General features: G+C 38.8%; 1 protein-coding gene across 1 annotated transcript; it reads right to left on the reverse strand.

Moving 5' to 3' along the window:
* Window positions 1–4124: 4124 nt before the first annotated feature.
* Window positions 4125–11984, reverse strand: LOC306855130 (E3 ubiquitin/ISG15 ligase TRIM25-like; the record flags this gene model as incomplete). The annotated part of the gene is made up of 6 exons (XM_079393581.1): window positions 11394–11984; window positions 10957–11052; window positions 10646–10879; window positions 10150–10309; window positions 9962–10009; window positions 4125–4648 (listed from the first exon to the last, which is right to left on the reverse strand). Exons 1-6 carry the CDS (start codon window positions 11970–11972, stop codon window positions 4125–4127), a joined length of 1641 nt encoding a protein of 546 aa, XP_079249707.1. The 5' UTR covers window positions 11973–11984.
* Between the last annotated feature and the right edge of the window lie 13338 nt (window positions 11985–25322).

A 25322-nucleotide genomic window follows, 5' to 3' on the forward strand; every position in this document is an offset into this window, starting at 1 on the left:
AAAATTCAAATGTTGCGAAAACTGTTTCAGGTATGTTTTACTGAATGTTCGTCCAGCGTCCAACTTCTTCTTAGAATATAACAGAACCTCAGACTGCAGGGGCGTCACTTATGTGAGAGCTTTATCTGCTATAGAGGTCACACCTCTGGGGTGTCAAAGAGCCAATGGAGTCCTGAATTTTTGGAGGGAAAGTTTTACGATTCTTTGTCTCTGGACATGTTAATCTGCATAGGTAATTCAGCTGGGTTAATGCACAAACTTCTACAGATTCTTAGGACACTAATATGTTGCATAGGTATCAACGTGTAATATTCACTCTCAATTAGATCATCCGAAAACAAATTGATAGAGACTAAACATGATACAGCTAGAGTGATATTAACTATTGATCTATCATAAGCATGCATAAAATGGTGTACAATACACAAAAACATATACAAGAACAGTAATAATATACACAATGACCTGAAGATATGCGTGTTCATTCAAAGAAAGGTTTTTCTATGAATTAAGTAGAGAAGAGTCCATTTTTATGGTGTAATGTGTCTTTCCTAAGAGGAAGTGTTGCTCTACCCGCATTCCATTGAGCAATAAAACAGGTCTTATCAGATGGGTTGCCATGAAACCAGGGGTCTATGACAGACATACCAGCACCAGTAGGTGTACTAGGTGGGGGGTCTGTGACCATTTGTTAATCTAATAACTAATTGATTTGTTAAATCAAATGCAAAATTGTGTGTCTGATTGGTCATAATGCTACACAAAATTTCCTATTATTTCCATGCCATATCATCACTATGTAGACAAAAAAAAAATGTGCCAAAGTTAAAAAATCTTTTGAAGAGCTGAACATTTAACATCACAAATATTTGAAATGAGACACATCTGTCTATTAATTTTTACAGTCATTTCACATTATTAGATTTAATCTCCAAACTGTTTGAGATAATTCTGCTTCGCTTCTTATGCGAAAGGTTTTGGGTTGTGAAGGCATTTTCTGATGAGTTTAACAACACTCGCAGATTACAGTTCATAGCCGCACCGGAGTGAGCGCATTTCCGGAGTGAGGTTTTATGGACATATTTCATAGACTCATTAACATCTGTAAATTAAGAAATTAAAACGTAAATATTAGTAGTGAAATTTTACAGTGGTACTATAAAATAAAATAGTTATTTTACTTAAATACTTCATTTCTGCCATATTATGCTTTTAATTATGATTAAGCTTATAGTCATGTCAATTGTTTTTTTATCTCAAATATTTTGGTGGGTCTTAAAATAGATTATACTTGTCTAGGTGGGTTGTGGAATGGAAAAGTTTGGGAACCCCTGCTCTAGACCACAGTAACTGCCTTCACAATACAAAAACAAGAAAAGAAAAAAGGCAGAGACAGAGAGGGAAAGAGCTAAAGGCAGTAAAACATCACAAACATGAATTCAAAGCTCCAGCAAATCATCATATAGAATATTTAACAGCCTGTCACACTTTAATTCTTGCAATTAAGTATATTTCCCATTCTAAGCAATTGTCTTAGTTGATACTAGTAATCTATAACACATCATATTTATAATATTTTATTAAGACCACATTAATAGTAGGCCAATCCATTAAAAAGGTAATATAAATGAGTTATTTATTAGTATATAATATAGATAAATGCTGTATAATATTAAATCACATGTCTAGTACTTCAATTGAAGATGAGGCATCATCTTAATTTATTATTTATTTAATCTTAATTGCGAATCATAAGACATAAGGTTAGGGTCAGGACATAGTACCAAATAAAAAGGTTTTGCTGTTAAAGGAACAGGCAAATATCAATATGTAAAACAGCAAATAGTTTATGTTATCAGTTATTCTTTATTATGTGTAATTGCATTGGCATGGCATTGTCTAACACGATCAGTTTCACCAAGGAAGAACTGCTGAACATTCGGCAGAACACTCCACAAAATCTCCAACTGGTTTTCGATTATTAGGATGTTTTGCTGAACATAGTAGTCGGCGGAGTTGCAGCGCTGTTTAGACGCTTTAGTACACGCAGACGGGGGAAGCGAGCCGGCGCGCTTGTGAAGCTCAGACAGGTGGATTTCGAATGCTGTTGCCTAGCATCCATCTGGCTAATCTCCGCTGTCTACCCAACAAAACGGACAAACTCCTTCTGCTTGCCCGGACAAACAAGGACTTTTCAAACTCTGCTGCTCTGTGTTTCACGGAAACCTGGCTGAACGACACCATTCCAGACAAGCACGTTATATCTGCCTAATTTCACGCTGATCAGAGCAGATCGCGATACAGAATCAACGGGGAAATCGCGCGCCGGCGGGACGTACTTTTACATCAATGAGAGGTGGTGTACAGATGTAACTGTGTTAAAGAAGATGTGCTGTTCAGATCTAGAAACGCTCTTCATTAACTGCAAGCCGTTCTATTCGCCGCGGGAGTTCTGCTCGTTCATTCTCGTGAGTGTTTACATTCCACCGCAAGCGCACGTGAGCACAGCTTTACAGAAACTCGCTGATCTGATCACAGAGAGTGAGCAACAACACCCGGACTCTGTTTTAATCATTCTCGGGGACTTTAATAAATCAAGTCTCTCCCGTGAACTGCCAAAATACAGACAGCATGTTACATGTCCCACCAGAGACAGTAATATATTGGATCACAACAATAAAGGACGCATATCACTATGTCCCACGAGCAGCTTTAGGACTCTCTGATCACTGTTTGGTTCATCTTATACCGTCCTACAGGCAGAAACTTAAATCTGTTAAACCTGTATTAAGGGCTGTAAAGAGATGGACTAATGAGACAGAGCGGGTTTTACAAGCCTGTTTCGACCTCACTGATTGGCTTGTTTTTGAAGCTGCTGATGATCTGGACGAGCTCACAGAGACTGTAACTTCATATATCAGTTTCTCTGAGGATATGTGCATTCCAACCAGGACTCATCTAAATTATAACAACGACAAATCGTGGTTCACTGCAAAACTCAGACAGCTCCGTCAGGCCAAAGAAGATGCTTACAGGAATGGGGAGAGAGTCCTGTATAAACAGACCAAATACACACTGGAAAAGGAGATCAGAGTAGCAAAGAGGAATTATTCTGCTTACAGACAGGAGGTTAAGGAGCTGGCTGTCTGGTGCAGTCTTAACAACCTGGAGCTGAACACGCTCAAAACTGTGGAGATGATTGTGGACTTCAGGAGAAACCCCGCTGCTCTCCCCCCACTCACCATCATGGACAGAACTGTAACGACAGTAGAGACATTCAGATTCCTGAGCACCACTATATCCCGGGACCTGAAGTGGGACAGTCACATTGACTCTATTGTGAAAAAGGCCCAGCAGAGGCTATACTTCCTTCGCCAGCTGAGGAAGTTCAATCTGCCACAGGACTTACTGAAACAGTTCTACTCTGCCACCATTGAATCTGTCCTCTGCACCTCAATAACTGTCTGGTTCAGCTCAGCTACCAAATCTGACCTCAGAAGACTACAGAGGGTAGTCCGGACTGCTGAGTGAATCATTGGTACAACCCTCCCCACTCTCCAAGAACTGTACTCATCCAGAGTGAGCAAAAGGGCTGGTAAAATCACTCTGGACCCCTCACATCCAGCACACTCCCTCTTTGAACTGTTACCGTCCATCTCATGAACACTTGAACTCTTAACAATAAACATGAAACACTATCATACTTTTTATGTTTAGTTTACACACACGTACTTATTACATTTCAAATTTGCACCTAACATACCTGTACACACCAAATTGTCTATTTTGTATATTGTGTTTGTGCTATTTGGCACATTGTCAATTTTTGTATATTTGTACATTATTTTATTATTGATTTATTTTTTACTATGTGTGTCTTGTCCTGTTGCTGTCATTTGGTCGCACTGTGGAGCTACTGTCACTAAAACAAATTCCTTGTATGTGCAAACATACTTGGCAATAAAGCTAATTCTGATACGGATTCTGATTCTATTAAAACTTATACAATAATATCTGAAAATAGAGTGTGCTGTGTTCTATTAATTGTATATTTGTAACAAGAATGTTCACCATGCAGCTCAAAGCATTATGGGTAGAATCTTTCATCAGTCTATTCTGATTCATCAACACAGTTTCACTGATGATCCAACATAGTAAACCCCAAACCCAGGATAGAGTGGGTGAGTGAATGTGGTCTGGACTGTGTGGATGAGATTCATTATGTCAGAGACGCTGTAGAAGGACAGAGTTCCTGCACTGTGATCCACAAACACTCCTATTCTACTGATGATGGGCTTCACAGAGAGATCAGTCACTATGTTATTGTGTGTGAATGAGTAACTGGAGGGATAGCAGAACAAACTCCAGGACTGATCATTAGATCCAAACACACACTCATCACCTCCCTTCCTGTTGATGCTCTTATATGACACTGATATAGACACACCATCATCTCCACTCCACTCAATCTCCCAGTAACAGCGTCCACACACATGCTCTCTACACAACACCTGATAATAATAATCAAATCTGTCTGGATGATCAGGATACGGCTGCTTTCTGTCAGTGTTAGTAATCACTCTGTTGTTCTCAGACAGATGGAGGTGTTTATTCACTGTGTTCAGATCCAGAGTGAGCTGATGGGAATCTGATGGAGATAAAAACACATCAGAATCAGGAATTATGAATCTGTTTGATCTTTTCATGTAGCTATACTCTTCATGTTCAGTGTATCATCAGTGTCTCAGTACAGATGACCAGATATCTGTGCAAATCATCATCATTTACTAGGGCTGCCCCCTAATAGAGGCTCAGTCGATTACAATTTTATTAGTCGCAGGAAACGTCATGTGAAGTGTGTTCTTTCACTGCATGATTCAATCTATTAAAAACATTTAGAATGATCACAAAATTCAAGATATGGGGGCAAAAAATTTATATATTTATATCATTTCATATAGTTAATATCACACAAAGAGTGCCGTTTTTCTTCTCCAAAAATTAGCATGATTGTGATATTGATTTTTTACAACTAATAATTAATATTGAGACACCATATCGCCTGTTTTTGCTCTATTTCAACAAAAATAATTCCAAACACAGTCACAGCACTGTTTTGTGTGTCTGAGCAACATGACGGTAATTCGATCCAGAATGAATCAACCGTTTAAATGATTCTTTTTTTTTTTTTTTTATAATTTCAAATATCAGTATTCAACGTTTTGTTTAATATATCAAAACATTATTTATACATTTGTAACTGCAGGTTAAATGCATTCATGTCCTGCATTAACTGCACACTGTATAAACACATCTATGGGGCTGTTTACACCAGGTCACTTCATGTGTTTTCCCTGATATCTATCCGATTTGTTAAAACGTTTCCATTTACACTTGGCCACATAGGGGCCGTTTACACTAGGTCACTTCATGCGTTTTTTCTGATCGGATAGCTGAAAAGACCAGGTATAAATGACCTCCGAAACGCATTCGAGACGGATATAAATCCGATCGCTCAAACCACTTCAGGAGGTGGTCTGGGCCGCATTCCAGACGAAACTGGACAAGTGTAAATGCATCTGGTTGTTGAAACCACATATGCTAATTTTACTCCTCCCAAAATATAAAAAAAATAAACGTGTGAGAGCGTTTTACAGGTTTTATGGTTTATGTTATAGTCAGATATGACAGCGCTAATGCAACACGCATCGCTTTCTTCAGCAAGCCGACGCGCAAACTGCTGCGAATTAAACTAAAAGTAAGTTGCAGACGCTCAACACACAATCATCTTCATTAAAAGTAGTGAGACTAACCTATCTTTCCAGTGCTGATGCCGCACGCTCTCCTGTTGCGGTCTTTGATCTTGAAATGAGCTGATAATTAATCAAATGCAGCACTTATCTTTTGATTTCGTTCATGTGAACTTGGTTAAATTTAAATATAGCACGGGAACACATGAAATGACTAGGTGTAAACAGGCCCTAAATGTCACTTCAGATGCAGCTTCTGTGTTTCCTCTGCATTGCAAAGATGAATTTTGTTGATACTGATTTCATTTGCTTAGCAACAGCCCAAATGTATTATTATTCTAATCAACTGATTAAACATAAGAATTGACTCATTGCTCATGCACATGTATAATCAATTTAAACTTATTTGAAAATATTCATTTCTGTCACTGTTTTGAACTGACCACCACACATGAAGAATATCAAACACTTTAGGAGTCAGCTGTCCATGGTACAATAACACACTCAGCAAAATATCACCTAATTATCCTCATCGATAAAATCCCAGAAAATATTGAGATATAATTTTTTTATAATATCGCACACCCCTAGTCAGGACATGCAAACGTTTGTTTCAGTCATCGACCTCAAATATGTTTTATCATCAGAAACATGCAAGTAGTAGCATCATTACATGGCCACTCAATCCAGGGATGTGCAGAGAGTTCCTCAGGGGCAGGGGCTCAAATGGAAAAAAGGGGGAAAGAAATATAGATCAAAAGATTGGATACATTACTATTTTATACTTTTGGAAGAAGTCACTTATAGTCATCAAGCCTGCATTTATTTGATCAAAATTTTAATATACTTTATTTTATTTACTTTATTTTATTAATGCATTTTATGCAATGCTGATTTATTAGCAATGTTGAAAACCTGTGATCCTTTTTTTAGGATTCTTTGATGAATAAAACGTTAAATAAGAACAGCATTTACTTATAATATTAAGTGCTTATAATATAATATGTAGTACACTTGAACCCATCTTTCATACACTAGTACACTACAAGTGGTAGCTAAATACATTTTTTAAATACAAAGATAGTATGCTAAAAGTGCATTTTACTTCATATTCATGGTGTCTCAAAATAGCACAGTTGAGTACACTTAGATGATCTTAAGTTTATCTTAAGGAGTACTAAAGGATCATTTTTAGTGTATTAAGTACAAAATTAGTGCGCGAAAATAGAGCACTTTAAGTGCATTATGGAAGTGTACTTGTTTTTCACCTGGGTCTGTTCGAAGGCTCGAACAAACCTGTTGGCAAACCAGTGAATCGGTTCGTGAATCAGTTTGAATGATTCGTTCAGTGTCGTCTGAAGCGGTTCTCTCTCAGATAACAGAAAGTTTAAGAACATCAAGAGCGATGAAGACGTGGCTTTGGATCTACAGTCGGGTGAAAGCAAATCTGAAAAGGCTATGGTTTGCTAGCTCTTTAATAAAGAAGACCTTTATTAGATGAACAGTGCTGTCGGTTCCACAGGTATAGATTCGATTGCACTGACTACACGATACCACTATGACATTACCAGTTAGTTATAAATGTACCTTATACATTAAATACAATCTAGAATTAATTCATTAAATAAGCTGTCACAGAGTATGAAATGAACACCCGCCAAACCCGCGTTAGTTCCAGGAGGAATGCCTTTGCTTAGACACAATTAATATTGATATTTTCACAATATTTACGCTTGCAGAAATAAAGGCCACATTTCTTTACATTTTGCGGAACAGATGGAAGAAGATCCATCATATGCATTTATTTCGTTATGTTCAAATATTCTGTAGCGGTCTTGTGAGGAGATTTCTCTCTTCTCCGTGTCAGAGGTTATATACATATATAAATAATACATAATTAATAATTCATTAATAACAATTAATATACTTTAAAATATAATGAAATTCAGTGATGCAAATCTGAATTTTTATCAGCTGTTACTCCAGTTTTCAGAGTCATATGATCCTTCAGCAATCATTCTAATATATTGATTTATTATCAGTGTTGTTGAAAAAAATAGCATATGCTAGTTTGGTATGTTTTGAAGCTGGGATGCTGGTTTATACTGGTCTTTTGCTGGTTTATGCTGGTCCTTAGCTGGTCATGTGCTGGTCTTAAGCTGGTCAGACCATTAAACCAGCTCAAACCAGCATCCCATGCTTCAAAACATACCTAACTAGCATATGCTATTTTTTTCAACAGGGATTTGCAGTTTTTTTTTTTTGGAACATGTGACATTTTGTTAAGGATTTTTTTTTTATGAATAGAAGGTTAAAAGAACAGCATTGATAATAAATCAACATATTGGAATGATTTCTGAAGGATTATGTGACACTGAAGACTGGCGTAAAGTAATAAAAATTAAGATTTGCATCACTGAAATAAATTACATTTAAAAAAAATATATTTTGAATGGCAGTGTGTATGTGTATATATATATATATAGATATATATGTGTGTGTGTGTGTGTGTGTGTGTGTGTGTGTGTGTGTGTAAATTGTATCTAAATATCTATATATCTAAATAAAAATAGACTATATACAGTATATGATCCAAAGTAACTAGTAACTAACTACTTGAGTAGTTTTTTTATCCAATACTTTTTTACTCTTACTCAAGTAACTATTCAGACTATTACTTTTACTTGAGTAAATATTTCTACAAGTACTTTTACTTTTACTTGAGTACAGTTTTTGGCTACTCTACCCACCTCTGATGGTGTGAGAGTCAATATGATGGAGAGGCGACCTCTTGTAGCAGTCGGACGGAAAACCATGAACCGGATTCGTGACACCAGCGATGTAATTTGATTTATAAAATGAGACAAACCACAGATCCAGATTGCTCCACATATAAGCTCATCTGTCCCATGTAATTTTCAACTGATTTATGAATAAGAACGTAAAATAGCCGCTCCATTTCACATATTGTCCAATGAAATTTGAACTTCTTGTGCCAGATCATGATTGGTTGGTGTATTATACATGACAAACAGCCATTGATGAATTATGTAATATTCTAAAATATTTAATATGTGGATTTTTAATTAAATCGTCACACTAGCTTTGATTATTGATGAAAAATATTTAAAATATTGTTTGGTTTATTTGTTCCTTCCGTTGACCCATAGGCACTCACTGAAAGAACCATATATGGCTCGAGAGCCTCGGTTTCCCAACAGACTGTGGAATATCAGTCAGTCGAGCAGATATGTAAAAATAAACAGTAATTTTCTGACTTTTGAGCAGTTAGTTACTGTTTTGTACAAATTGTCATGTTAATTAGAATTCAAATGCATTTTGTTTTCTTGACCACAATATCATTGCTATTTGTTCGAGAGGAGCCCTTTTGAATAATTTTGAAAAAGGGCTGGAGTCCCCAAAGCGCCCCGTTCTGCACGTGCCTGACTCAACCTAATGTTAACCTATAAATGTGCACTATTCCAGTGTGGAAGCTGAACAGTAGCTCACTGCATGACCATTTGCATTTAACTTAAAATACTCCGTCATTTTTGGTCATACAGATAAGAGTAATACATCTTTCGAATCTGTAAAAGGTCTACTTTCATTTGTGTGCACTCACAATAAAAACAACAACAACAACAACAAAGATATATATTAACCGAAACTCCATGCTTGCCTCACAGACATGAAAAATATATCTACAGAAAGCAAAATGTCTACATTTGATTTTACTTTTAAATAAAGCAATTGAAATGGAGACACATATTTTCAGATTATGTAATCCGTATGAAACATGTCCACTGTGGAGATGACGAGTCAGTGTCGACTTCATCTCTGCAGCCGAAAATACAGAAAACACTAGTTTATCAATGAATTATTATGATGTTAAGGCAGTCTTTTTGCCGTTTTTTCCCTGAAATATTCATGATCATTACTTCTGCGGTGTGCTGTGGCAAGCTTTATGTGCGCTTGTGTGCTGATAGACCATAGGCAATTAAAGGGTCATTATTATGAATTAAATAGTTAATTAATATAAACATGCAATTAGTCGACTAATCACTTCAAATGAATGACTATTAGTCGATCAGAAAAATATTTAGTCGAGGGCAGCCCTATCATTTACATCATCAATTATAAAACTCCTCTTTCTCCTTCTACAGGAAGAACATGAACACAGAGTTTTTCTGCTAGTTTTCTTACTGACTTACATTGTAGGAAGTCGTTCCTGGTCCAGAGAACAATGTTGGTGAATGTGACTGTGGAAATCAACAGACATGAACAGTGTGATTCTCATGATCCTGCATCCATTCCTAACACATTTCTAATATGATGTTCTCCATGATATGAGATGATAATGGACTGGTTTCTGAGAGCAGATGAATCTCCAGGACTTTACCTCTGTCTGAGATCTTCTTGAGCTCCTCTTTGCAGAAATCCTCCAGTTTGTCTCTCAGCTGATGGACAGATTCTCTCAGATCAACAAAAGAGAAGAGAGAACTGAAAAGATCGTCATTTACGTCTGTAGATTCAGGAGGAGCTGAGAGAGACTGGAAACTCTACAGAAAACAGATATCAAAACTCATCAGCTCCACACTTCACCCAATAACCTGCACCAACATCAGATTTGTGCAGCTCTTGAGCTGTTGGTGGTGTTAGTTGTGTTTGACAGCTAAATATATCTTCCAGAAGAAAGAGCTCAGAGAAATTAATCCTAAGAGATTTCCAGAGCTGAAAGCCATTTGTAAGCGGTGTCTCTTTCAGAAGAAGATCAGATGAGAGTCTGACTGATGATTATATTATAAGACACTCATGAAATGTTTCTCTGTTAGTCTCCTGTCACAGCAGGATCTTCTCAAGTCCACTATGATCCTGTTCTTCTAGATCTGTATTACCTGCAGGAACTGGATGTGATCCTGTGTGTGTGAAAGCTGCTCCAGCTCAGCGTCTCTCCTCCTCAGATCATTGATCTCCTGCTCCAGTCGCTCCAGTCGTCCTTCAGCTCGACTCACTGCTTGCTTTTCCTGATCTCTGATCAGCCGTATCAGCTCAGAGTGGCTTCTCTCAATGGAGCGGATGAGCTCAGTAAAGATCCTCTCACTGTCCTCCACTGCTGTCTGTGCAGAGCGCTGTTAGGACACACAGTGATTCAGGCTTCAGTGAGTCTGAACTGAGACTGAGACAAACTTCTCCTCTCCAGACTCACCTTATGAGACTCCACAGCCTCTCTCAGCTGTTGAAGATCTTTCTCTCTCTGCTGGATTCTCTGCTGGAGCGTCTTCTGCGTCTCCTTCAGCTTCTTCTACAGGACAAACAGATGATAGTGAATGTCACAGAAAACTACTGACACTAAATCATCATGTGAACAGATGAATCCAGTAAAAGTGGAACTGATAACTAATGGCTGTAGTTCAAACTCCAGAAGTGATGATCGATCATTTACCACCATCATACATGAATTAACATGAAAATTAAGGCGTGCTTCACACTGCAAGTGTAAGTATTATAAAAGTGAAACTGACTCAGACATAGAGCTACAGACTGACAGTGTTTCTGGGTAATTAAGCTCTGGCTCTACACAGAAAATAAACAGACTATTGGATCACTGCACTAAGTATTGACTTGATCTCTAGTTTTAAATACCTGTTTCTCTGTCCTCTGGTCTGCAGCTGGTATAATGTCATGGTTTTTATGTTCAATAATAGTACACAGCATACATATACATTCCTTGTCAGTGCGACAGAAAACCTCAAGGATCTTCTCATGTTTCTGGCAGATCATCTCCTGCAGTCGTCCAGTGGCTTCAGTCACTTTGTGTGGCTTACGTGAATGAAACTCCTCATGACGATCAAAATGAGTTTGACAGTAAGATTCCTGACACATCAGACAGGATTTGACAGCTTTGTATTTTCTTACAGTACAGACGTCACACTGCACATCTCCAGCTTCAGCGTCACAGTCAGCAGAGAGTTTGGTCTTCTTCAGTTTCTCCACCACTTCAGCCAGCATGGTGTTTCTAGCTAAAGCAGGTCTTGGACTGAAGGTCTGTCTGCACTGAGGGCAGCTGTAGACTCTCATCTGATCCTCCTGATCCCAGCAGCCTGTAATACAGCTCTTACAGTAACTGTGTCCACAGGGAATGGCCACTGGATCCTTCAGGAGATCCAGACACACTGCACACAAGAACTCCTTCTTATCCACTGAAATTCTGGCTTCTGCCATTTTACTGCGTGAATACAGAGACACAAACACACAACAGCTCAACCACACTTCAGTTTCTCTTTCCCTGAAATCATGTGATTCCTGTTTCCTGATTCTGTGTTTGTCACGTGAGTAAAAGGGGTTTGTCTGTGAGACTGTAAAACAGCTTCCTCATTCCTGCTCATGTAGAGTCTCACACCCCTCCCCCCCACCCCCCACACACAGTGTAATGCAGGGCAAGGCAAGTCTTTACAGTGTCTGTTCTGTTCATGTCAGTATTGTGCATCATTCAGATGAACTGAGAACACCTTTAAATTACAAACCAATCAATGATTTTGAATTGAGGGAGTAAATGGGAGGGTCTCACCTCAGTCGTGGTGTTGAAGGTGGAAGAGAGCGCTGGTCATTCACTCCCCAACCTACAATCCCTGCTGGTACAGAGACTTGAACCCAGGACTTTTGGGTTACAAGTTCGACTCTCTAACATTTCACATCTTAGTGAAAACTGTATATACACTATTTTGTGTGTGTGTGTAAGCCTGTATAATCAAATTTGTTTATTTATTTTTAATATTTTAAAAATTACACATATATTAAGGAAATGTAAGAAGCTCTTTTAAAATGACCAACATATTTTACAGTGTGGAAGCTTGATTCTAAGATGATGAATTACATGTTTTCTTCAGAAGATTAAAAACTTAGATAATTAACTGCGAGACGTGATCTGTGTGAATTTGTACAGAGTTGTTCAGCATCATCTTTAACTGCTGAAAGGATGTTGCAGGAGTTTGTGTCAGAATCTGAGGAAACCTGGCTGAGCTTTCATTGGTGATCTGATACTACAGCGATGTTAAAAATGAGTCAAAGAGAGTAAATGAAGTGCCTGAGGCTCGTTCATGAACACATTCTCTCTCTCTCACTCCATTCATGAGAGTTATCGGTGTTTAGGGATATAAATCTGTGTGTATTTGTCTCTCATTGGTTCTCTCTCCTCTCAGATCACGTGTGAGATCATATTCAGTCTCATCTGAGATTAGCTGGAGCTCAAAGCGCAGGAATTCATTGAGGACGGACAGCAGATAGATGAGCTTCTCCTGTAGAAATACACCTTCAGCATGTATAATGTCAGTGTATCTAGCTGCTCAAGCAGTGAGCTCAGTCTGAGAAACTCAGAAAAGACAGAATTACAGAAGATGCTCATATGTTGCTCAAGAGAGCTCTCTAATGCTTCTCCAATTCACTGCATGACGATGGGAAGATCTGAGAGAACAATACAAAATATATTTCAAAAGGCCATACAGCAGCAAACTAGTAAAGCTTGTTTCCACTACACCATAAAAAAATTGAATTTATTATTTGTTTGCAATTCTGAATTTAATCTTGCGACTTGTCTCACAATTAAATATATATATTTTTTTTTAGTTTAAATTTCACAATTCTTATTTTGGATGCGAGGGATCCAGTGATTTTCTGAGCCCTTTTCCTCACTCTGGATGTATACAGGTCTTGAAGGATGGGCAACAATAATCCTCTCGGCAGTCCGAACTGTTCTCTGTAATCTTCTGGGGTCTGATTTTATAACTGAGCCAAACATGACAGTTATTGAAGTGCACTGTTTCAAGAATTGGTAACACTGTAGTATAGCGCTTTTTACGATACAAATCGTTGCAAAGCAGCTCTACAGGAAATTAGGTTTCCACAATATATTTATATATTGCAGAACCTTAATATATTTAACTTATGGCAAAATTTGGTAATTCTGTATGTTGTCTGAGCATTGGCATCCTCTGAGGGGTTGGCATTATCTTTTCTCATGTGTTCGGTCATCTCAGATCATTTAAGGGTTGGATCCAGACTGAAGCTTCTGTAATTCAGAGACATAATTAGCGTAGCTGCTGTTCCATCTAAGCAAAAATTATTTGTTCAACCCAAGCTAAACAATAATAATAATGTACGTTTGATCAGATATACCTGTAACTGCAGTACAAGATTATAAGATGCATTATGTGAAAGCTTGGCTAAAGAGATGTGTCTTTAATCTAGATTTAAACAGGGAGAGTGTGTCTGAACCCCCAACGTTATCAGGAAGGCTATTCCAGAGTTTGGGAGCCAAATGTGAAAAAGCTCTACCTTCTTTAGTGGACTTTGCTATCCTAGGTACTACCAAAAGTCCAGAGTTTTGCTACCTTAAGGAGCGGGTTGGATTGTAGCGTGGTAGAAGACAAGTTAGGTATGCAGGAGCTAAACCATTTAGTGCCTTATAGGCAAGTAACAATATTTTGTAAATGATACGGAACTGAATAGGTAGCCAGTGCAGAGACTGTAAAATTGGGGTAATATGATCATATTTTCTTGACCTGGTAAGAACTCTAGCCGCTGCATTTTGGACTATCTGTAGCTTGTTTATTGAAGATGCAGGACAACCACCTAGCAGTGCATTACAATAGTCCAGTCTAGAGGTCATGAATGCATGAACTAGCTTTTCTGCATCAGAAACAGGTAGCATGTTTCGAAGCTTGGCAATGTTTCTAAGATGGAAGAATGCTGTTTTTGTAACATGGGAAATATGATTTTCAAAGGACAAATTGCTGTCTAAAATAACACCCAGATTTTTGACTTTAGAGGACGTAACAGTTCATCCGTCTAGTTGCAAATTGTAATCCAAGAGATTGTGTACTGTTTTTTGGTCCAATAAGTAATATCTCTGTCTTATCTGAATTTAATAGGAGGAATTTATTGGTCATCCAAACTTTTACATTTTTTACTCAATCTATTAGCTTAGATAGTTTAGAAGTTTCATCTGGTCTTGTTGAGATATATAGTTGAGTATCATCAGCATAACAATGAAAACTAATCCCGTATTTTCTAACAATATTACCAAGAGGCAACATGTATATTGAAAATAGCAGAGGACCTCGGACGGATCCTTGTGGTAATCCATACTTTAATGGTGATAATTGTGATGACTCTTCATTTAAATGAAAAAAGTGGTAGCGATCGGACTATGCTATTTATTGACTTCAGCTCGGCATTCAACACAATAATCCCACAACAGCTCATAAATAAACTAAACCTGCTGGGCCTTAACAATTCCCTTTGTAATTGGATCCTGGACTTTCTAACCGGAAGACCTCAGTCAGTCCGTGTCGGCCACAACACGTCGAGCACTACCACACTGAGCACAGGTGCCCCACAAGGCTGTGTGCTCAGCTCGCTGCTCTTCACGCTGCTGACCCATGACTGCACTGCCAAGTTCAGCTCCAACCACATCATCAAGTTTGCGGATAACACAACAGTGGTAGGCCTCATCAGCAACAACGATGAAACGCACTACAGAGAGGAAGTGGCACAGCTGGCTGAATGGTGTGGCACTAACAATCTGTCCCTCAATGTGGAGAAGACAAAGGAGGTTGTGATGGACTTCAGAAGAAACTCCGTTTACCACCCCCCACTGACCATCAACAGTTCGACTGTGGAGAGAGTCAGCAGCACTAAATTCCTGGGGGGATTCACAGAGGATCTCACCTGGACCACCAACACCATGTCACTCTCCAAAAAGGCACAACAGCGTCTACACTTTCTCCGCCAGCTGAAAAGAGCAAGTCTCCCTCCACCCATCCTCACCACATTCTACAGGGGCACCATTGAGAGTGTGCTGACCAGCTGATTCACTGTCTGGTATGGGAACTGTAGTTCTGCTGACCGCAAGACCCTCCAGCGGACAGTGAACACAGCTGCAAAGATCATCGGTGCCCCTCTCCCCTCAATCCTGGACATTTTCCTTACACGATGCTCCAGCAAAACCAACAGCATCGTGAAAGACTCCACCCATCCCTCCCACAGTCTCTTCCAGCTCCAACCATCAGGAAGACGGTACCGGAGCATCAGAGCCCGCTCTGCCAGACTGCTCAACAGCTTTTTCCCCCAGGCTGTGAGAGCCCTGAACTCAAACCACCCCACCCCCCTCTGAAACCCCATGCAAACCCCTACCTCCTGAAACATGGACCACCCCCCCACCCCAACCACCCGCTCCCAACCTTACCACACCAAAGAAAAAAAAAAAAAAAAAAAAAAAAACTGTATGGAACTTTTTTTTGTGCAATTCAAAGTGTGGTACACACAGGTGAGTGGGCCTGTACAAACCACCTGTAGTATCACACTCTCCTCTGTGTGCACTAGACACTTTACACACACTGCTGCGTGTACACAACCCCACAAAAGACTCAGCAATACATGTATGCATGTTTACATGCTCATGCACTACAAATCATCCTGCACTGTTCTCCAACCAGCTGCTCGACTCAAAATGTTTCTCTTTGCACATGTACAGTAATTATGTGAAGCATTCGTATAGTTTGTATTTCTTATTTTTTAGTCTGTATAGGGTAAATATTTATAGACAGGTGCAGAGGGTTAATTGATAATTAGACAATGAACTAATGAGAACAGGAACAGAACCAAACATAGCCAAACAGGAAGGGAACACAGGCAGACGACAAAACATGAGTCCAATGTGTTGCGACAAGTGCCATGCGAAAACTTACCTTAGTTTTTATATTTTATATACAGTTCTGTATGTGTAACGGAGCGAATGAGACGTGAGACGTACGGATCCATTTGCAATCTTTATTAAACTAATACGTGGTCAAAAAACACAAGCAGGGTCAAAACATCGGCAAACAGGCATGGCACAGACGAGATACAAGAATAATCCAGAGGGCAAGCATGGGTCTTTGATTGGCGAAAATAATCCAGAGAGTTTGACAACGGGGTAATCCAGAAACATGAGTGATAGTCCAGATGAGGTACAAACAGAGTCCGAACGGCGAGACAAGTGTAAATCCAGGAAACACAGACTTGAAAACAAGAAACAGGTTCCGTATCGCAGCTAAAACTAGGGAGAGTAATACATGCAGAACAATACAGGAACTGAACAGAAAACAAAGAATGGCTCGGTAAGGCAGCTAACGCTAGGAGAGTGCTATACGCAGAACATTACACGGCGATCTGTAAAAAGAAGTCCATGGTTTATAAAGGGTGTGTGATTGTGAGATGGTTCTCAGGTGTAAGAGTGTGATTGAGACAGCTGTGTGGTATGAAAGTCAATGTGATGGAGGAGTGACCTCTGGTGGCGAGTGAATGAAAGTCCCTGGACCTGATTCATGACAGTATGTGTGCCTCCTCAGCAGTGATGCCGGTAACGCGTTACTTAGTAGCGCGTTACTCTAATATGACCAATTTTTCCAGTAACGACTAATCTAACGCGTTACTATTTCCATACCAGTAATCAAATTAAAGTTACTTGTCCAAGCCACTGTGCGTTACTATTTCTTTATTTTTTTTTTAAGCAAAACCTATTTGGTTTCTTCTCGCGTCTCGGGGAGTGACATCACGTATGCGACAGGTCATATTTTCAGGACAGCTCACCTACCAAGCGCCGCGGCTAGCGACACACGAACAACAATGGAGGGAGGAGAGAGATATGCGTTTTCTAGCTGGAAATATAGTCACTATTTTGAGTTCGTATCAGCCAAAGATGATAATATTACGGTTCGTTGTACACTCTGTGCTGGTGACACTCCAACCCCATCAAGTGCTCCTGTGGAGCGACTTTTCAGTCTGGGAGGTTTGGTGCTCACGCCTAGAAGAAATCGACTTTCTGACAAGAGGTTTGAGAAGCTTCTGTTACTGAGGTACAACCACTGGTTTACTCGCCCCACTCCACTGTTTCCCTCATAACATGTGATGACAACATAAGATGTTATATGTGGATGGTATAAAAAGTATTTGTTAAGTCAAGAAAGACTTATTTTTTCTAAAAAGTATTCATGTTAAATGAAGTCAAGAAAGAAAAAAAGAGACTTGTTTTTCTAAAAAGTATTTGTTAAGTGAAGTCAAGAAAGACTTATTTTTTCTAAAAAGTATTTATGTTATATGAAGTCAAGAAAGACTGTCTTTATTTTTATACAAACGTGTATTTCTGTCAGGAAATAGTTTTTAAGTTCAACTTAAAATGTCAAGAGATACATTGTTGACGTTACTGTTAAAATGCACCAACAATAAAGTAAGCATTGGCAAAACCGGTTGTCGTTTTTATGTTGGGGGGGGGGGGTGTTATTGGCAGCTGCTGAAAGTAACGAATAAAGTAACTTGTAATCTAACTTAGTTACTTTTAAAATAAAGTAATCAGTAAAGTAACTAAGTTACTTTTGAAAGGAGTAATCAGTAGTCAGTAATTCGATTACTATTTCAAAGTAACTGTGGCAACACTGCTCCTCAGCATATACCATATTACCATTAATTCAATTCCTGTATGGCAAGGACTGATGGAAAGTGAAAGCACAGGTAACCCATTAGTAATTAATAAAGAATTATCAAATAATTGTGCAGGACTTATTTCGAACTTGAAACAGTAGGCCTATTCTAAAGTGAAAATATAGTGAACCCTTTAGTAATTAAAAAAGAATTAACGGTAACACTGTATTTTGATGGTCCCTTTTGAACAATCTGTTGACACTAAGTAATGTTGCAATTACATATCAACAAACTCTGATTAGAGTATTAGTAGACTGTCTGCTTCATATCTGCTAACTCTTTATTGTGATGGTCTCCCAACAGACACTCTACTGACTGTAAGTAACTTTGCAAGTATATGTCAACTTATTCTAACCCTAACCCTACCAGTCTACTAATACACTCTAATGCGAGTTAGTAGAAATGTAGGTGCAATGTTACTTATAGTCAACAGAATGTGTTAAAGGTACCATCAAAATAAAGTGAAACCGAATTATCAAATAATTCTGCAGGACTTATTTCAAACCTGAAACTGTAGGCCTATTCTAAAGTGAGCATATACCACAGTAATGATTTTATAGATTAAATAAAATGAACACAAACCTGTATTTCGCCAAAGAAATGCACCAATTCAGCGGTGCTGCAACTTCCCTAGTAGTACTTTGTACTTGTCCTTTCACTCAAGTAATTTTGAAAAAGAATGGGCCTACTTATAATTTTACTGGACTAATATTTTATTGGGGTATCTGTACTTTTACTCAAGTACTTGATTTGTGGGCCACAGCCTGATTATTAAAGTGACTATTTGCATATAACTGTTCAGTAGTAGTTATTAGGGGCCAAGCACCGAAGGTGCGTAGGCACCTATTATATCCGTTGGCGTTCTTATTATTCTTCTTCTTCCGCCGTTGCGTCTATGGCAGCCCATAGAACCGCTTGCGGGAAAGTTGTAAAATTTGGCACACTGATAGATGATACTGTCAATAGTAACCACAGCAAATTTGGAGTCTCTAACTCAAACTATCTAGCGCCACCACTAGTCCAAAATTTAAATTTTGTTATGCTAATAACTTTTGAACTGTAAGCCATAAAATTAAAAATATTTTTTCCTCTGAATCCTTGGCTCAAGCCGAGTCGAATCAACTCCAAAATGAAAAAATCGTAAGGTTTCGTTTTTTCGCTATCTTCAATTGTTTGTAAAACCTACTTTGTCAAACTCGTCCTAGACGGTTCGTTCGATTCTCACCAAAATTGACTCAGGTCATCTACGGACCATGCTGGCAAAAAGTTATGGAATTCAAGTCAATTCGTCCAAGCGTTCTCGAATACCACACTAACGAATTCGCCGAAAAGCACACAAAAATGGATCTGAGGCTACATCTCTGCAAGGGTTTGACGTATTGAGATGAAACTTGGTTTTTGTTATTACATGCATGACCTGAGGCTACCTGCAGTGTTTCGGCCACCTAGTGGTCAGGAGATATGAAAAATGCATATTTTTGCTTATAACTTGTGAACGGTTTGGCCAAAAATCATAAAAAGGTTCTCTTTAGATTCGGTGCATCATGGCAAGTCCAACCATATCCAATTTTCCCATGTCAGCCATTTTGGGCGTTGGCCATGTTGAATTTTGCATTGACGTATCATTACAAAGCTCGGTATGCTTCTTCGGCACCATGCCCTGATGATACTCAAAAAGTGCCACCTTGTGGTCAAAAGTTATAATGGAATTTCTAAAAATGCTAATAATTTTTGCTTACATTAGCCTATTATAATCAAACTCATGTTGATAAGATTCCTTGGGTCATGCCGAGAACATCGATACCAGTTTTGCATAGCACATTTACAACAGCCACTCGGCTGACCAAAGTGCTTTACAGGAGAGATAATTATAAAAACATACACAGAAAACAAGCCAGATAAAAAGAACAACCCATTTTGAAATTACAGTAAAACAGCAATCAATACACCAAGGGAAACAAGTAGGTTTCTAGCAGGGACTTAAAAATAGACAGGGAAGGGGCCATTCTAATCTCTAAATCACGCTCCCCTCTTCACTTAAGTCTAACATGTGGAACTACCAACAAAGCCTGGTCGCAAGATCTTAGGCTTCTAGATGGAGTGTATAAATGAAGGAGTTCAGAGAGGTAGACAGGAGCTAGGTTATGTGAAGATATTGGCCACAGCCATATCACCCTGCAGTCTACCTGGATGGGAGACCTCCGGTGAAAACAAGGTTGCTGTTGGAAGAGGTGTTAGTGAGGCCAGCAGGGGGTGCTCACCCTGTGGTCTGTGTGGGTCCTAATGCCCCGGTATAGTGACGGGGACACTATACTGTCAAAAAGCACCGTCTTTCGGATGAGACGTTAAACCGAGGTCCTGACTCTCTGTGGTCATTAAAAATCCCATGGCACTTCTCGTAAAGAGTAGGGGTGTAACCCCGGTGTCCTGGCCAAATTCCCTCCACTGGCCTCTATCATGGCCTCTTAATAATCCCCATACACTTGATTGGCTCTATGACTCTCTCTCCTCTCCACCTGTAGCTGGTGTGTGGTGAGCGCACTGGCGCCGTTGTCCTGTGGCTGCCGTCGCATCATCCAAGTGGATGCTGCACACTGGTGGTGGTTGAGGAGAGACCCCCCCACATGATTGTAAAGCGCTTTGGGTGTACAGCAATACACAATAAAGCGCTATATAAATGCATCATTCATTCATTCATTCATTCATTCGAGATTTATACACAAAGAGTAGAATTTTGAAGTCTAATCTCTGATGAACCGGCAGCCATGATGTGTTCATGTTTGCAACGCTTCAGAAGAAGTCTGGCTGCAGCGTTTTGGACTAGCTGAAGACGTGCAATTTGCGATTTAGATATTCCACAATATAAAGAATTGCAGTAATCTAGCTGAGATGTGACAAACGCATGAACAGCCATTTCTAGAGTTTTTGGAGTGAGAAAGTCTCTGATTTTAGACAGTAGACGAAGTTGATAGAAACTGGAAACGATAACGGAAGAGATATGTTTATAGAATTTTAAATGCTGGTTGACAAGAACACCTAGGTTTCGCACCTGTGGTGATCTAAAAACAGATAAACAGTCCAAATCGGGGCGTATACTGACAATTCTTATTAGAACCAAAAACAATTACTTCGGTCTTGTCTTCATTTAAGAAGAGGAAATTTGGGGCGAGCCATGATTTAACCTCCTCTAAACATTGCAGAAGAGAGGTAATCGCTGGGGAATTGTCTCTTTTGACTGGTAGATAGATTTGAGTATTGTCTGCATAGAAATGAAATGACATACCATGTTTACGTAGAATAGAGCCCAGAGGTAGCATGTAGAGAGAAAATAGAGAGGGAGATAAGATAGAACCTTGCGGAAGGCCACAGGATAGAGGTGCAGAGGAAGAGGTAAAATTACCCAGCTTCACTATAAACTTTCTGTCCAACAGGTATGACTGAAACCAATTTAGAATGGTAGCTTTTAAACCCACCCAGGATTCTAGTCTGGATAATAGTGTGGGGTGGTCTACGGTATCAAAAGCGGCTGATAAATCTAAAAGAATGAGAACCACAGAGTCTCCAGAGTCAGTAAATATCATTTAGCACTCTCAAAAGGGCAGACTCAGTGCTGTGGACAGACTTAAAACCAGATTGAAAAATCTCATAAATACAATTACTTGTCAGAAAATGCTGAAGTTGATTCAGCACAATTTTCTCTAAAACCTTAGAAGAATAAAACAGAGTACCTGAAGGGTAAAACAGAGATAGGCCTAAATTTTTTTAGAACAGAAGAATCCAGTGAAGGCTTCTTGAGCAGGGGAGTGACCGTAGCCACTTTAAGATTGGCAGGGACAGAGCCAGTTTGGAGACACTTATTGATAAGAGACACCAAACCAGGTACAATTGAGTCAATGATTAATTTTAAGAATCTTGGGTGAATAATATCATTAGAACAAAATGAGGGTTTGAGCTTATCAATCACATCCTTCAATGACTAGAAATTGATAGGGACGAAAGCATCCCAACAGGCAGAGGCATGACCGCCCACAACGACGTCAAGGTCTACCTTCAAATGTTTGAAAACACCGCCACCACGGAGAGATGGGATCCGGATGACTGGGCCTGCTCACTGGCCCCCGTGCTTACTGGTGAGGTTCAGCGCGCCTTCTTCAGCATCCCTACGGCGATGGCGGAGAGATATGAGGACGTGAAGAGGGAGATTCTGCCCCGCGTGGGGCTGTCTCCAGTGTGCGCAGCCCAGTACTTCCACGACTGGACCTATCAACCCCGACGTCCCGCTCGTGCTCATGCCGCGGAGCTATCTCGCCTGGCTCAGCACTGGTTAATGGATGGCGCGCCTACGGCCGCCCAGGTAACGGAACGCGTCGTCATCGATCGCCTTGTAGAAACCTGGTCTGGACAAACACACACACACACACACACTTAAGGTCCAGACACTCCGGAGCCGAAATAAAACTTCACCACATTCCTGAGCCGGAATCAAAGCTTCCCTCCTGTCCTTAATCTCCTGAGACCATAAAACCCGGGATATAAAGAAAAGACATCTGGATGCTTTTAAGAGAAGAGCAACTTTAAGTGCTTGACTGGATTTATCCTAAATAAAGTCGGACGGAGAAAACTCCCTTTGTCAATTTTGAAAAAAAACCAGAAACACTCCCTAATTTCTCCCCAAGGAGGGGGGGAACGCACCCTTTTCTGTTGCGCTATCTAACAGACAAAGAGAGAGCCACACCTTTGCTTAAGGATATTTTGTTTTAACACATTTTAAAAACAAGTGCATAATACTTTCATTTTCTAGTTCACATACTTTACATAGTGCGTTATCACTACTGCCAATTTGTGCCAATTTTATCACTACTGCCAATTTGTGCCAATTTTGTTTCAGTAAAATACTCCAAAGATTCAAGGTTTACGTCTAAATATTTCCACTTTAAATTTTTCCATATTCCCTCCTCATCTATTTCCACAAAGATTTTTTTCCAAAATTGTTCCGCAACTGGTCTTTTACACACTTTATTTCTAAAGCATATGTAGAAATTTTTCAGAACACATTCTTGAAAGTCTTTCTCTTTTCCCTTTAAAAGCACTTTCACATTATCATTGCTTTCATCCTTTTTTTTTCAATTTTCTCAATCCATTCTTTAGGTATTGCCCTTTTCACTATTCCAAATTGTTTCTCTAAAGTTTCTCTTTTAATATCCTCCCCAATCTCATCCACAGCGTCCACAATTACTTTGCTTGGTAAAAAACCCTCTTTAATCTCGTATAAAACATCCTTAACTTGTCGTACACCTGCTTCCAACCAATATTTAAAATATACTTCTTTCTCTTGTGTTAAAATGTTAGCATTTAAAAACAAAGGTTGATTCAATAACATTTTTCTTCCTTCAGGTTTAAAATCGATAAAATTTAAAAACTCTGTCCATGCTTGTAAAACTTCGCTATAAAAATCATGAATCCCAGTCATCATGCTTTGCTTCAGTTTCATCCATAAGATATCATCATTCATATTAAAACCCCCACATTTGTTAAGATAAAACCTCATTACATGCTTCCATTCTGCTATAAAATCCTTGTTTAAATACTTTTTCACCACTTTAGACTCTCATACTTTTCTTTCTTGTCTCTGGGTCTATCAATCCCATACCCCCGTCATCCGTTGACCCTATTAAAACATTGTACCCAATTCTTGGTGGTTTCCCTTCCCAAATAAAATTCAAAACACATTGTTTTACTCTTTGCGCTTGCCATCGATCCATAGGGATAACACCCAACACATACCACATTTTGGACAGCATCAACGTATTTACGATTAGTACCTTTCCTTTCAGATTTACTCTCCTCTGTTTCCACCATTCCAACCTCCTTTCCATTCCTCCAATTATTTTGTCCCACATTATCTCCTTAACTCTTTTCATTTTCTCCAAATGTTATCCCTAGAATCTTTATTTCTTGCTGGTCTTTGAAGTTAAAAACATCAGGTAACATACATGCATTCTCTATTCTCATGACCACAGTTTTTTCCATATTTACTTTAGCACCTGATCCCTTACAATATCTTTGAATAATTTTCATTGCATTTTCCACACTTTTAATGTCTTTTAAAATCAATGTAGTATCGTCTGCATACTGGTAAATTTTCTGTTCTTCTTCCACTTCCCCAATTTTAATTCCATTTATTTCTTTATCTTTTATTATAGCTAAGCCCAGAGCTTCAGTCACTAGACTGTACAGTTGCGCAGAAAGTGGACATCCCTGTTTTATAGACCTTGTTACATTAAAACATTCTGTGATAAAACCATTACATTTGATACGACTAGTAGTTCCATTATACAAACACTTAATCCATTTTAGAAACCTATCCCCAAAACCAACCTTCTTTAAAACCCCAAATAAAAAATTGTGTTCAACTCTGTCAAAAGCTTTCTCAAAATCCACACTTATTACATATCCCTCTTTTCCCTCTTCTTTCATATACTGTATTACATCTCTTATACTGCTGGTTATGTCTGTGATGTCTTTCCCTTTCACTCCATATGCCTGACTTGTTTTAATAATACTCGGTAAAACCTTTTTGAGTCTATTTGCTAAAACCTTGGCTAAAACCTTGAAATCTGAGTTAAGCATTGTTATGGGTCTAAAATTCCTCAAATCATTTTTCTCACCCTTTTTCTTATATATTAATTTAACTAAACCAACTCTCATTAAATGCGTTGCTTCTTTCTTTTTAAAAATCTCCTCAAAAATTTCCTTTAAAATTGGTGCTAAAACATCTTTAAAAACTTTATAAAATTCAGATACAAGTCCATCTAAACCTGGACTTTTCCCATTATTTAACTGCATTATAGCTTCCTTAATTTCTTCTATTTGCAATTCTTCCTCACACATATTTTTATCATCTTCTGTTACCCTTCCTTCAATCTGGTCAAATAAAAATTGTTCTTCTTTTCCATTTATTTCCCCTTTTTTGAAAAGGCCTTCATAAAAGTTCCCAACTTCCTTCAAAATGTCCTGTGTTTCTTTTATTACCTCTCCATTTTCTTTTTTTAATTC

Source organism: Barbus barbus, assembly GCF_936440315.1.
Source record: "Barbus barbus genome assembly, chromosome: 3".
NCBI classification, from domain to species: Eukaryota; Metazoa; Chordata; class Actinopteri; order Cypriniformes; family Cyprinidae; genus Barbus; species Barbus barbus.